Genomic DNA, 14,973 nt, shown 5'->3' with positions numbered 1-14,973 from the left:
ATAAACCAACATCATTCTCATTGGGTAATTCAGCTCCCCCTATTTGGCCCTAGGGCGAGGTGGGTCCATCCAGTATTTCAGGGAGGGGGGACTTCATTAGTTGGAAGTGTGGGAGGCAGGGACTGAGCACTATGGAGTGTGTCTCCACAATATCGCCCTGTCGTCTGGAGTGTGTGTGTCTGTCTCCAGCCTCCTGCGCTTTCCCTCTCTCGGCCGTGCATCTCCTAGTTGAATTTGTCCTGGAAGATGTACAGGTTGTTGGTGGCAGCGATGGCGATGATGTTCTCCGTGGGGTGCCAGGCCGTGTGCAGGATCTTCTTGGTGAAGTCCAGGCTGTCCACGCTGATGTCATCCTTGCGACGTTTCCCACCCTGGCAGACGCGGCGAGGCTTGAGCACGGCCCGGGGCTTACTGCTCTCCCTGGACGCCTCCAGGGTCACGTCGCGCTTTGTGTTCCGGTCAAACATCCGGAAGAAGTTGTTGTAGGCCCCCGTCATGATCACACTGGGAGAGGGGGACGGATAGAAAAGACTCTAGAAGCCCAATTCTGCCCTCATGCACTCTGAACACACAGTGCACACACATTCACTCCCTGAACGATTAAAGGGGTAGTAAAAACGGCAAGGGCAACAAACATAAAAACACACACACACACTCTTCGCCTACCTGTCTGAGCCGTTCCAGGCACACTCAAACTTGTCAAAGATGCAGTCGTTCTCATAAAGGGAGCACAGCTTGCTGCGGAGGTAATCATGCACCTGCAGGAACACACACCAAGGTTTAATCAACACACTGCTCACAGCCAACACAGACACACACACACAGACCGGACACAGAATCCACGGCGTAGTACTCACACAGACATAGCTCTGTCAACTAATGTTAACACAGGATATTCATTCTGAGAATGTGGAGAACTACTGAACCACGTTGTAATCGAATCCATTTAGGGGACACGGACACACACACACTCTCTCTCTGTCTCTGTCTCTCTGTGCATGGTGATGCAAGGGCGTGAAATGTACAATGATATCTTTATACATACTAAGCTTAATGGATTCTCTGCATAGGGTCAACGGTCAATTCATGGTCAATCCCTCTATGACCAAACCATGGTCACAGTTTGGTTGTAAATCAAACCATGTTGACATGTTTGTTTCCATACCGTTCTCGCTGACCGATGAAAATATGTTGTGTTAAAGTGAACATTGCCTGTTCTCTCCCCTGACAACCCACCCCTCTCCAGTCGCCCATTTCTTTCCTTTTGGAACTTTTAGTATTTTTGTCTCCCCCTCATTCTCTCTCCCTCCCCTCCCTTTCCCAATTCATTTCAATGGAGGGAATACCTGAGTAAACACAGCCAAATTAGGAAATACAGAGTTTGAGAGTCCCTCATTCCCACCCATCTCCCACCTCTCTCTCTGTCTCCTTGCTGCATTGCAGATATGGGTAGGTCTCAGTAAGGTATCCCCCCCCCCCTCCTCCTCTCCCAGTGCAGTTTATGAGTGGAGCTCCTGGCTATAAATAGCACCAGCGCATCTTAACCACCCACTCCTGACTGCACAGCAGAGCATGCCTCACCCGCACGCACACACACACTACGCGGGCACACACACACTACGCGGGCACACAACACGCCCACACCTATAGACACACTACACACGTATCATGTGCACTCATTATTTCCTTAATCATGCTAAACACACACTGAACATACAGGAACACGTGTATCATACACAACATGTACAGATGTTACATACACAGTGTATTTCCAATGTTAGTCATTTAGCAGACGCTCTCATTCAGGTTGACCTACAGCTAGTCATCTTAAGGGAACTAGGCGAGACAACCACATATCACAGTCATAGTAAGTACAACTTTTCCTCAATGAAGTTGCTATCAGCAACGTGAGTGGTAGTAGACCCTATGTATGTATAGAGGCATTGACATTCAGGCCCAGAGGCTAAACATGTGTAGCACACGCTACACACACACATGCGAAACACATGCATATGAGAGCCCAGCAACTTGAGCTCCGAAAACATCCAATTCCATTTTCAGACAGATCTCCCCGACTGACATCAATGCATGACTTATTCGACAGTTTCCACAATCCTAATAATATGTCAATACATATTTGACCCACGTCTGCTTCGCACAATGCACTCGCATAGCTTTACTGTATATGCTAATAGTAACAGTACACACACTGTCTACGTCTCTGTAGTCTCTGGAAAGAGAGCCTGTGATGTGATTTCTGCTTTTGGACGTTAAAAAGGCTCCATCTTAACTCCTCCTCCACATTTACTGAATTGGTTGAACACATTTACTGGATTGGCTGAACCCCCCCAGGCTCAGATTTTTGTCTTCTCTTCAAGACTAGTATGTAGGGGATCTAGTTTCAGCCGTTTATTTTACGCCTGCTACGTTAGGTTAATGTATCTGTGCTGATAGTAATAGTATACTGTCTCTGTGATAGTAATAGTATACTGTCTATATCTCTGTGATAGTAATACTATACTGTCTCTGTAATAGTAATAGTATACTGCCTCTGTGATAGTAATAGCATACTGTCTCTTATAGTAATAGTATACTGTCTATATCTCTGTGATAGTAATACTATACTGTCTCTGTGATAGTAATAGTATACTGCCTCTGTGATAGTAATAGCATACTGTCTCTGATAGTAATAGTATACTGTCTATATCTCTGTGATAGTAATACTATACTGTCTCTGTGATAGTAATAGCATACTGTCTCTGTGATCTTAATACTATACTGTCTCTGTGATAGTAATAGTATACTGCCTCTGTGATAGTAATAGTATACTGTCTATGTCTCTCTGATAGTAATAGTATACTGTCTATATCTCTGTGATAGTAATACTATACTGTCTCTCTGATAGTAATAGCATACTGTCTCTGTGATAGTAATAGCATACTGTCTATGTCTCTGTGATAGTAATACTATACTGTCTATGTGATAGTAATAGCATACTGTCTCTGATAGTAATAGTATACTGTCTATGTCTCTGTGATAGTAATACTATACTGTCTCTGTGATAGTAATAGCATACTGTCTCTGTGATAGTAATAGTATACTGTCTATGTCTCTGTGATAGTAATAGTATACTGTCTCTCTGATAGTAATAGTATACTGCCTCTGTGATAGTAATAGCATAATGTCTCTGATAGTGATAGTATACTGTCTATATCTCTGTGATAGTAATACTATACTGTCTCTCTGATAGTAATAGCATACTGTCTCTGTGATAGTAATAGTATACTGTCTATATCTCTGTGATAGTAATACTATACTGTCTCTGTGATAGTAATAGCATACTGTCTCTGATAGTAATAGTATACTGTCTATATCTCTGTGATAGTAATACTATACTGTCTCTCTGATAGTAATAGCATACTGTCTCTGTGATAGTAATAGCATACTGTCTATGTCTCTGTGATAGTAATACTATACTGTCTATGTGATAGTAATAGCATACTGTCTCTGATAGTAATAGTATACTGTCTATGTCTCTGTGATAGTAATAGTATACCGTCTCTGTGATGGTAATAGTATACTATCTATGTCTCTGTGATAGTAATAGTATACTGTCTATGTCTCTGTGATCTTAATACTATACTGTCTCTGTGATAGTAATAGTATACTGCCTCTGTGATAGTAATAGTATACTGTCTATGTCTCTGTGATAGTAATAGTATACTGCCTCTGTGATAGTGATAGTATACTGTCTATGTGTCTGTGATGGTAATAGTATACTGTCTCTGTGATAGTAATGGTATACTATCTATGTCTCTGTGATAGTAATAGTATACTGTCTATGTCTCTGTGATAGTAATAGTATACCGTCTCTGTGATGGTAATAGTATACTATCTATGTCTCTGTGATAGTAATACTATACTGTCTATGTCTCTGTGCTGATAGTGAAGTTGGGCTCCTCACTTGATATATCTCCAGGGGCTTGTTCTCCATGTTGAGGTCCCACACCTTGGCGGTGAGGTAGTCTCTGGTCAGCAGGTAGCGCCCGCTGTGGCTGAACTTCACGTCCGACACAGACGAGATGATTTCCGAGAAGAAGGAGCGGTTACTGGGGTCCTCCGGCTCCTCAAACACTAGAGGAGGAGAGGAGAGGGGGGTGAGTGTTTGGGGGTAGAGGTGGGGGTAGTGTGTGTGTGTGTGCGTGTGTGCGGGCAGGCGTGCGTGCGGCCTCCAGATTGCGGGTCTGCCAAAAACTAAGGCGAAGCAGTTGGCTAGGTAGGGCTCTGTTACAGCTGTCGTGGGCAGCCTAGCTGTTTGGAGAAAGAGGTGCTCTCTGTACTCTTGAGTGCATTGCATACCGAGACCTTTTTTTAATGTATTTTATTAGGATCCCCATTAGCTGTTGCAAAAGCAGCAGCTACACTTCCTGGGGTCCACACAAAACATGAACCATGACATAATACAGAACATTAACAGCTCAAGGACAGAACTACATACATTATTTTAAATGTTTGGATCCTTTTTTTAATGTAAATTTGATTGGTGGATTCAAATAAAGTAGTTGAAGTGTGTGTGTGTGTGTGTGTGTGTGTGTGTGTGTGTGTGTGTTGGTTGGTTCTTCTATCTTTGTGGGGACCTAAAAGCCCCAACAAGGATAGTAAAATAATTCACTATCGTTGTTGTCCCTAGTGGGGACATTTCCCATGTTCCCATGAGGTCAACGTCTATTTTAAGCTTAGGGGTTAGGTTTAGGGTTACAATTAGGGTAAGTGGTTAGTGGTTAGGTTTAGGGCTAGGGTTAGAGTTCATTTTGAATGGAAATCAATTTTAGGTCCCCACAAGGATAGAACAACAAAATGTGTGTGTGTGTCTGATGGTAGGCCATGTCTGTCTGTATGTCTATGTGTGTGTGTGTGAGTACTCACGTTTGGAGTGTTTGTCACACAGTGCGGCCTCTCTCATATCACAGAGCCGTAGAGTTCCCTTACTGCTGCTATAGACCAACAGGTTACAGTGGTGAGGGTGGAACTCTGCTGCTGTTATCACCTCTGTCAGATCCTCCATGTTCACTGGCTTAATGTCCACAATGTCTGGGGCACAGGGGCTCAGGACTACAGCAGAGAGTACTGTATACACACACATTGTGATAATAATTAAACAATTAAGCAATAAGGCATGGGGGGGTGTGGTATATGGCCAATATACCACGGCTAAGGGCTGTTCTTATGCATGCCGCAATGCGGAGCGCCTGGATACAGGCCCTTAGTCGTGGTATATTGGCCGTATACCACAAAACCCCAAGGTGCCTTATTGCTATTATAAACTGGCTACCAACTTAGAGCTGTAAAATAAATGATTTGTCATCCCCGTGGTATACGTTCTGATATAACACGGCTGTCAGCCAATCAGCATTCAGGGCTCGAAAAACCCAGTTTATAATATACAATATAATACAGCATACATACTAATTTGATTTTGTGTGTTTGTGTTTGATTAAAAACATAGTACACATACAGTACCCATCAAAAGTTTGGACACATCTACTCATTCAAGGGTTTTTCTTTATTTTTACTTTTTTCTACAAATATCAAATAAGGAATCATAAAATAACCAAAAAATTGTTCAACAAATCTAAATATATTTTATATTTGAGATTCTTCAATGTAGCCAGCCTTTGCCTTGATGAAAGCTTTGCACACTCTTGACATTCTCTCAACCAGCTTCATGAGGTAGTCACCTGGAATGAGGTAGTCACCTGCAATTAACAGGTCTGCCTTGTTAAAAGTTCATTTGCAGAATTTTGTTTGAGCCAATCTGTTGTGCTGTGACAAGGTAGGGGTGGTATACAGAAGATAGCCCTATTTGGTACAAGACCAAGTCCATATTATGGCAAGAACAGCTCAAATAAGCAAAGAGAAACGATAGTCCATCATTACTTTAAGACATGAAGGTCAGTCAATCCGGAACATTTCAAGAACTTTGAAAGTTTCTTCAAGTGCAGTCGTAAAAAACATCAAGGCACACTTAAACAGCATGGCTACCACAGCATTCTGCAGCGATGCGCTATCCCATCTGGTTTGCGCTTAGTGGGACTATAATTTGTTTATCGACAGGACAATGACCCAACACACCTCCAGGCTGTGTAAGGGCTGCTTGACCAAGAAAAAGAGTGATGGAGTGCTGCATCAGATGACCTGGCCTCCACAATCACCCGACCTCAACCCAAATGAGATGGTTTGGGATGAGTTGGACTGCAGTGGAGTGAAGGAAAAGCAGCCAACAAGTGCTCAGCATATGTGGGAACTCCTTCAAGACTGTTGGAAAAGCATTCCAGGTGAAGGTGGTTGAGAGAATGCCAAGAGTGTGCAAAGATGTCATCAAGGCAAATGGTGGTTACTTTGAAGAATTTAACATCTAAAATATATTTTGATTTGTTCAACACTTTTTTGGTTACTACATGATTCCTTATGTGTTATTTCATAGTTTTGATGTCTTCACTATTATTCTACAATGTAGAAAAGAGTAAGAATAAAGAAAAACCCTTGAATGAATAGGTGTTCGAAAACTTTTGACTGGTACTGTACATGCAGTACATATTCAAAATGATATGCGTAAACACACTGATATCAATGTATATACTATTAAACACATACACACCTCTAGAGGTAGTGGGAGGATAATCTCAAATGTATCTGAATTGTACCAACGCAAATCCTGTCTGGGGCGAGGAGTGTGTGTGTTCTATTCAGCAGCACTATAATCCAGAAAAGGAGTGAAATATTCATGGAACAGTTTTAATAATTCATTAAGCTGCATTTTCACTCCTCGGCAACCGTTCCCCTCCCCCACATCACTGTGTGTGTTCGGTTGGAATCTGTGTGCGTGTGTGCGTGTGTGCGTGTGTGCGTGTGCGTGTGTGTGTGTGTGTGTGTGTGCGTGTGCGTGTGTGTGTGTGTGTGTTCTGACCAATTGTCTGATCTAAAGGATACTGAAGCTGCGGTCAGTGATACCCAGATGCCAGAGGTTGATCCTCAGGTCGTCAGCTGACATGTAGGTCTCGTGGTCGGAGTTGACGGAGATGGAGTTGACGTGGTAGGTGTGGGCGTTGGCAAACACACGCCGAGGACTCACCTCCACCATCAGATCCATGGGCTTCAACACCGGCACCTAGACAGAGCGCAGAAGATTCAGTCAGAAAACACAACACCGAAGATACAGCCTGAAAACACAACACAAAAGATACAGCCTGAAAACACAACACAGAAGATACAGCCTGAAAACACAACACAGAAGATACAGCCTGAAAACACAACACAGAAGATACAGCCTGAAAACACAACACAGAAGATACAGCCTGAAAACACAACACAGAAGATACAGCCTGAAAACACAACACAGAAGATACAGCCTGAAAACACAACACAGAAGATACAGTCTGAAAACACAACACAGAAGATACAGTCTGAAAACACAACACAGAAGATACAGTCTGAAAACACAGAGAAATGTACTATGTGGTGAGTAGACTCAAATTATGAGATCAAATAAGGTTTTACATTCATAGAATCAAGATTTGTCCAAAATGGGAGCTTTGAAATAATTGTATCTTCAAACAGAGCACAAATAGAAAAGCACAGAGATATAACCATTAGGAATACCTGTAAAAATGTAATATTATCACTTGTGGAGAAAACGATAGTCTGTTATTTTCTCTGGCCATAACAGCTGGCAGTATTTACTGTTGCCAAGCAGACAATCATACATAAACCTTGTGCCAATGACCCACTTTTATAAACGCACCACTGACCTACTTATGCTGTCCAACCTAGAACGTGTGCGTGTGTGTGAGTGTGTGTGTGTGCATACATGTCTGTGTTTGTGTGTGCATGTAACACAGACATAACATAGATACAGAACATACAGTGGCTTGCGAAAGTATTCACCCCCTTGGCCTTTTTCCTATTTTGTTGCCTTACAACCTGGAATTAAAATAGATTTTTGGGGTGTTTGCATCATTTGATTTACACAACAAGTCTACCACTTTGAAGATGCAAAATATAGAAAACCTGAGCGTGCATAACTATTCAATCCCCCAACGTTAATACTTTGTAGAAACACCTTTTGCAGCAATTACAGCTGCAAGTCTCTTGGCGTATGTCTCTATAAGCTTGGCACATCTAGCCACTGGGATTTTTGCCCATTCTTCAAGGCAAAACTGCTCCAGCTCCCTCAAGTTGGATGGGTTCTGCTGGTGTACAGCAATCTTTAAGTCATACCACAGATTCTCAGTTGGATTTGAGGTCTGGGTTTTGACAAGGCCATTCCAAGACATTTAAATGTTTCCCCTTAAACCACTCTCAGTGTCGCTTTAGCAGTATGCTTAGGGTCATTGTCCTGCTGGAGGGTGACCCTTCGTCCCAGTCTCAAATCTCTGGAAACAGGTTTCCCTCAAGATTTTCCCTGTACTTAGCGCCATCCATCATTCCTTCAATTCTGACCAGTTTCCCAGTCCCTGCCGATGAAAAACATCCCCACAGCATGGTGGTGGCAGCATCATGGATGGTGTTCTCAGGGTGATGAGAGTTGTTGGGTTCGCGCCAGACAGCGTTTTCCTTGATGACCAAAAAGCTCAATTTTAGTCTCATCTGACCAGAGTACCATCTTCCATATGTTTGGAGAGTCTCCCACATGCCTTTTGGCCAGTTTGCTTATTTTTTTCTGGACACTATTCTGTAAAACCCAGCTCTGTGGAGTGTACGGCTTAACGTGGTCCTATGGACAGATACTCCAATCTCCGCTGTGGAGCTTTGCAACTCCTTCAGGGTTATCTTTGGTCTCTTTGTTGCCTCTCTGATTAACACCCTCCTTGCCTGGTCCGTGAGTTTTGGTGGGAGGCCCTCTCTTGGCAGGTTTGTTGTGGTGCCATATTCTTTCCATCTTTTAATAATGGATTTAATGGGGCTCCGTGGGAAGTTTCCAATATTTTTTTATAATCCGACCCTGATCTGTACTTCTCCACAACTTTGTCCCTGACATGTTTGGAGAACTTGGTCTTCATAGTGCTCCTTGCTTAGTGGTTTTGCAAACTCTGGGGCCTTTCAGAACAGGTGTATACAGTGAGGGAAACAAGTATTTGATCCTCTGCTGATTTTGTATGTTTGCTCACTGACAAAGAAATGATCAGTCTATAATTTTAATGGTAGGTTTATTTGAACAGTGAGAGACAGAATAACAACAACAAAATCCAGAAAAACGCATGTCAAAAATGTAATAAATTGATTTGCATTTTAATGTGGGAAATAAGTATTTGACCCCTCTGCAAAACATGACTTAGTACTTGGTGGCAAAACCCTTGTTGGCAATCACAGAGGTCAGACATTTCTTGTAGTTGGCCACCAGGTTTACACACATCTCAGGAGGGATTTTGTCCCACTCCTCTTTGCAGATCTTCTCCAAGTCATTAAGGTTTCAAGGCTGACATTTGGCAACTCGAACCTTCAGCTCCCTCCACAGATTTTCTATGGGATTAAGGTCTGGAGACTGGCTAGCCACTCCAGGACCTTAATGTGCTTCTTCTTAAGCCACTCCTTTGTTGGCTTGGCCATGTGTTTTGGGTCATTGCCATGCTGGAATACCCATCCACGACCCATTTTCAATGCCCTGGCTGAGGGAAGGAGGTTCTCACCCAAGATTTGACAGTACATGGCCCCGTCCATTGTCCCTTTGATGCGGTGAAGTTGTCCTGTCCCCTTAGCAGAAAAACACCCCCAAAGCATAATGTTTCCACCTCCATGTTTGACGGTAGGGATGGTGTTCTTGGGGTCATAGGCAGCATTCCTCCTCCTCCAAACACGGCGAGTTGAGTTGGTGCCAAAGAGCCCCATTTTGGTCTCATTTGACCACAACACTTTCACCCAGTTGTCCTCTGAATCATTCAGATGTTCATTGGCAAACTTCAGATGGGCATGTATATGTGCTTTCTTGAGCAGGTGGACCTTGCGGACGCTGCGGGATTTCAGTCCTTCACTGCGTAGTGTGTTACCAAATGTTTTCTTGGCGACTATGGTCCTAGCTGCCTTGAGATCATTGACAATATCCTCCCGTGTAGTTCTGGGCTGATTCCTCACCATTCCCATGATCATTGCAACTCCACAAGGTGAGATCTTGCATGGAGCTCCAGGCCAAGGGAGATGACAGTTCTTTTGTGTTCCTTCCATTTGCGAATAATCGCGTCAACTGTTGTCACCTTCTCACCAAGCTGCTTGGCGATGGGCTTGTAGCCCATTCCAGCCTTGTGTAGGTCTACAATCTTGTCCCTGACAACCTTGGAGAGCTCTTTGGTCTTGGCCATGGTGGAGAGTTTGGAATCTGATTGATTGATTGCTTCTGTGGACAGGTGTCTTTTATACAGGTAACAAACTGAGATTAGGAGCACTCCCTTTAAGAGTGTGCTCCTAATCTCAGCTCATTACCTGTATAAAAGACACCTGGGAGACAGAAATCTTTCTGATTGAGAGGGGATCAAATACTTATTTCCCTCATTAAAATGGAAATCAATTTATAGCGTTTTTTACATGCATTTTTCTGGATTTTGTTGTTGTTATTCTGTCTCTCACTGTTCAAATAAACCTACCATTACAATTATAGACTGATCATTTCTTTGTCAGTGGGCAAACGTACAAAATCAGCAAGGGATCAAATACTTTTTTCTCTCACTGTATAAACTTAGATCATGTGACACTTAGATTGCACACAGGTGGACTTCATTTAACTAATTATGTGACTTCTGAAGGTAATTGGTTGCACCAGATCTTATTTAGGGGCTTCATAGCAAAGGGGCTGAATACATATGCACCACTTTTTAAAACTTTTTTTTAAACAAGTACATTTTTTCTTTTCACTTCACCAATTTGGACTATTTTGTGTATGTCCATTACATGAAATAAAAATTAAAATCTATTTAAATTACAGGTTGTAATGCAACAAAATAGGAAAAACACCAACGGGGTGAATATTTTTGCAAGGCAATGTAGATACAATGGGAAGAGAAAGAAAGAAAGAAAGGTCCAGGGTGACATGACAATGATAAGATATATAGATAGATAGATAGATAGATAGATAGATAGATAGATAGATAGATAGATAGATAGATAGATAGATAGATAGATAGATAGATAGATAGATAGATAGATAGATAGATAGATAGATAGATAGATAGATAGATAGATAGATAGATAGATAGATAGATAGATAGATAGGATGAGAAAATAAGATGAGTCTACCTGTAGTGAGGTGACAGTGGAGAGGTCCTTTATCCTGCCCTCCTCATCCTTCAGGTTGTAGCCTTCAGGCCTCTTGTCCCGCTCACTCACCTTCCATAGCTTAATGGTCTTATCTGATAGACAGACAGACAGCACAATACACCAATCATACAACTTCAATAGCCTTATCTAAGAGACAGACGGGGCAATCAGCCAATCATATGCCTCAGACGTCTTATCTGAGGGACCGACAGCACAATGAACCTAGCATATGCCTCAAACAGCCTTGTCTGACACAGGATAATTCACCAATCATATGCCTCAAACCATCTAATCTGAGAGACAGACACGGCAATCAACTATCATATATTTCAAATCAGCTCATCTGTGGTCAGTTAAAGAGCTAGAGGGATAGGTAGATTCAATGTAGACTATGACCCTCTACCAGTGTATGAAGCAGGTCATATGGGAATTACATTGACAATGTATGGATGATATTGCCATGCTATTACACTGACATTCTAATAGCTTCCTGGTGCTAAGGCAGAGGTCCCTCACCATTGGTGGAAAGGAGGAAGTGGGCGGCGTTCTGCTGAGGCAGCCATCGTATCTTGTTGATCTTCTCCTCGATCTCCAGACTCTTAAGGTAATCAAACTCCGGCTCGTGGCTCTGGAATGTGCTGTAGACATTATACTCTCCCTGGGAGTACGGCTCTGTCTTACACTACAGCGAGACAGAGAGAGAAAGAGAGAGTTAGATCCAACACACACACACAAGCGCGTGTAGCGCAGTGCTGGAGTCAATTCAATCTGAACTGTAGTTATTTCACGAAGTTGCTTAAAAACTGACCCGAAACCCGAATGAACACACCCAGTGCCAGGTCTACGTGGGTGGCTGTATGTGTGTGTGCACCTACCTCAGGTTCCCTCTGGAAGATGACCACTCGCCCCCCCTTATCCCCTGTGGCCAGAAGTTCTCCAGTGTGGTTGAACTCTACAGTGGAGATGATATCAGCTGCAGACGGGAAAGAGAGAGGGAGGGAGAAAGAGATGGGGAGAGATGGGAGGGAGAGAGAATGGAGAAGGGAGAGAAAGAGTAGCTATAAGCAAACGGAACGAAGATAAACATTCACCATAATCAATTGTTCATTATCAGCTGGCACTGTAAAGCAGCATCACCCAACAGTGCAGCAAGTAGTGACATAAATGAATAAAAATGAAAATTGAACTAAACCCACCCACACACAAATACACACCCACACACAGACAATCTCACATCAGACACAGGTGTTATTATCCAAGCTTGCTTCAGACATACCGCGACAACACTGATGCCCAGCTACAAACTGAACAGTGAACAGCGAATGTTGCTACGTGGACTCTCCTAAACCCTCCGAACTCCACTAACCGTCCCAGTGTCTTTCAGAGACTCTAAAGGCCAGTCTGAGGAGGAGAAGGCCTGCTGTAGCAGACAGGGACTTCCTGTCAGAAAGCATCTTTTACTTACCGCTGACTGATTCAATCGGACATTAGATTACAGTGGTATTCACAGTCAGTGGAAAGCCTGATTCAGTTTGAATGGCCTGACGAGAGAAAGAAAAGAAAACTGTCGGTAGAGGTTGTCTTCTACACTGTTCAACCAATCCAGTGGATGTGGAGGAGGAGTTAAGACGGAGTGTCGCCTTGTTTAACGCCCAGAAGCGGAAGTCGCGTCACAGGCTCGCGTTCCATTTCCCCTAAAAAAAAGGGATGCATCCGGATGGACACGACCCCACTGAGGTGCACACAGCCTAACTGTTTCTATTGATAATAGGTCATTTTTTTGAATTAGGAGGTCTGCTTATAAACGGTGTTTAAACCATTAACCATTCGTAAAGTGTTTATAAATCATAGTACTGATAATAATAACAGAACTGCTGTTATGAAAATAATTCTCTCCCTCGCTCTCTCTCTCTGTCTCTCTCTCTCTCTCTCTGTCTCTCTCTCTCTCTGTCTCTCTCGCTTGCTCCCTCTCTCTCTCTGTCTCTCTCGCTCCCTCCCTCTCTCTGTCTGTCTCTCTCGCTCGCTCCCTCTCTCTCTCTGTCTCTCTCCCTCTCTCTCTCTCTCTCTCGCTCTCTCTCTCTGTCTCTCTCTCTCTCTGTCTCTCTCTCTCTCTGTCTCTCTCGCTTGCTCCCTCTCTCTCTCTGTCTCTCTCGCTCCCTCCCTCTCTCTCTCTGTCTCTCTCTGTCTCTCTCTGTCTCTCTCGCTTGCTCCCTCTCTCTGTCTGTCTCTCTCTCTCTCGCTCCCTCCCTCTCTCTCTCTGTCTCTCTCTGTCTCTCTCTGTCTCTCTCGCTCCCTCCCTCTCTCTGTCTGTCTCTCTCTCTCGCTCGCTCCCTCTCTCTCTCTGTCTCTCTCTCTCTCTCTCTCTGTCTCTCTCTCTCTGTCTCTCTCTCTCGCTCCCTCTCTCTCTCTGTCTCTCTCGCTCACTCCCTCTCTCTCTCTGTCTCTGTCTCTCACGCTCGCTCCCTCTCTCTCTGTCTCTCTCGCTCGCTCCCTCTCTCTCTCTGTCTCTCTCAATCTCTCTGCCTCTCGCTCACTCCCTCTCTCTCTCTCTGTCTCTCTCGCTCGCTCCCTCTCTCTCTCTGTCTCTCTCGTTCACTCCCTCTCTCTCTCTGCTCCACTGTTTGTCAGGCAATGTGTTTGCGTGTTTGTGTGTGTGTGTGGGGGGGGTATTGCTCGTGCATGGGGTTGCCATGGCAACAGGCTGAAGTGTTCTGGCTCTAGCAGCAGCAGCCCGGTAGGAGAGGAAGACAGTAGCAGGGGAAGCAGGAATCATCAATCTGGGGGACATAATGGGCCTGCCGTACCTAGCCCACAAACAGCCCAAATTAAATCTGGAGCGCCGTCGCAGCAACTCACTGCACGGGCCGCCACACACACACACACACACAAACACACACACACAACGCACAGGACACCCAGACCTCACAGAACATGCGCAGTAGGTCTCACGCCCATATATCTCAGAGCACACACATCAAGGCACGCGCACGCGCGCACACACACGGCACGTACAGTTTCTCCAAGCACACGCACATCGAGCTCGTCTAGGCATCGCCAGAGAGCAGACATACAGTAGCTAGATGGAGTATGGAGCACTTTCTCTCTCTCTCACCACTGCGACACACATCACCGACCCTACGGAAGTGCACCGCAGTAGCACTGTTGGTCCAAGCAGAGATTCCCTCCCCGTGCAGAGTCCCTGCAGAGTCCATATCACGGCTCTGTGGCGCAGTGGGAAGCTGAGTGGATGTGTCCTGTGGTGTCATAGTAGGCCTGGTCTCCCATTCAATTACCATCAGGACCCACCGACCCAGAGATCCAGAACACTGGTACAGTGGCCGTGCTGACCAACTCGTCGCCTAACTACACTCTGAGCACATACACAAGCACGCATTGTCCCCGTACACACACACAGACATACCAGTGGGGGCTGGTGGGAAGAGGTGTCGGAGGACGGGGTCATTGTAATGGCTGGAATGATTGGAACGGTGGTGAAGCTCCTCCCACCAGCCTCCTCTGTTACATCCAAACGCGCACTCTAATGGACATGTCCTTCACAAAAGTAACACATAAGCACACACGTGTCCTTCACACACTAATCTCAGCCCCCAGAACCAAATCATGAGATACTTTTCACACAACAACACATAAGCACAAATTCACACACTG

The 14,973-nt window shown here is 44.3% G+C and overlaps 1 protein-coding gene across 2 annotated transcripts in view; it reads right to left on the bottom strand.

Moving 5' to 3' along the window:
* Positions 1–86: 86 nt before the first annotated feature.
* Positions 87–14,973, bottom strand: part of LOC112220790 (serine/threonine-protein phosphatase 2A 55 kDa regulatory subunit B gamma isoform) — a 20,076-nt gene continuing 5,189 nt past the window's right edge. The window contains exons 1-9 of one of the 2 annotated variants that reach the window (XM_024382691.2): positions 14,417–14,680; positions 12,180–12,277; positions 11,821–11,986; positions 11,284–11,396; positions 6,991–7,168; positions 4,927–5,091; positions 3,965–4,134; positions 667–758; positions 87–504 (exon numbers count right to left, since the gene is read on the bottom strand). In XM_024382691.2, the coding sequence (XP_024238459.1) occupies positions 225–504; positions 667–758; positions 3,965–4,134; positions 4,927–5,091; positions 6,991–7,168; positions 11,284–11,396; positions 11,821–11,986; positions 12,180–12,277; positions 14,417–14,600 (1,446 nt within the window). In that variant the 5' untranslated portion in view covers positions 14,601–14,680 and the 3' untranslated portion in view covers positions 87–224. Of the gene's footprint in view, positions 505–666; positions 759–3,964; positions 4,135–4,926; positions 5,092–6,990; positions 7,169–11,283; positions 11,397–11,820; positions 11,987–12,179; positions 12,278–14,416; positions 14,681–14,973 lie in introns of those variants that run through there. The other variant, XM_024382692.2, reaches the window with a different exon arrangement.

Source organism: Oncorhynchus tshawytscha, linkage group LG21, assembly GCF_018296145.1.
Source record: "Oncorhynchus tshawytscha isolate Ot180627B linkage group LG21, Otsh_v2.0, whole genome shotgun sequence".
NCBI lineage: Eukaryota > Metazoa > Chordata > Actinopteri > Salmoniformes > Salmonidae > Oncorhynchus > Oncorhynchus tshawytscha.
This window is presented reverse-complemented; position numbering and strand designations above follow the sequence as displayed.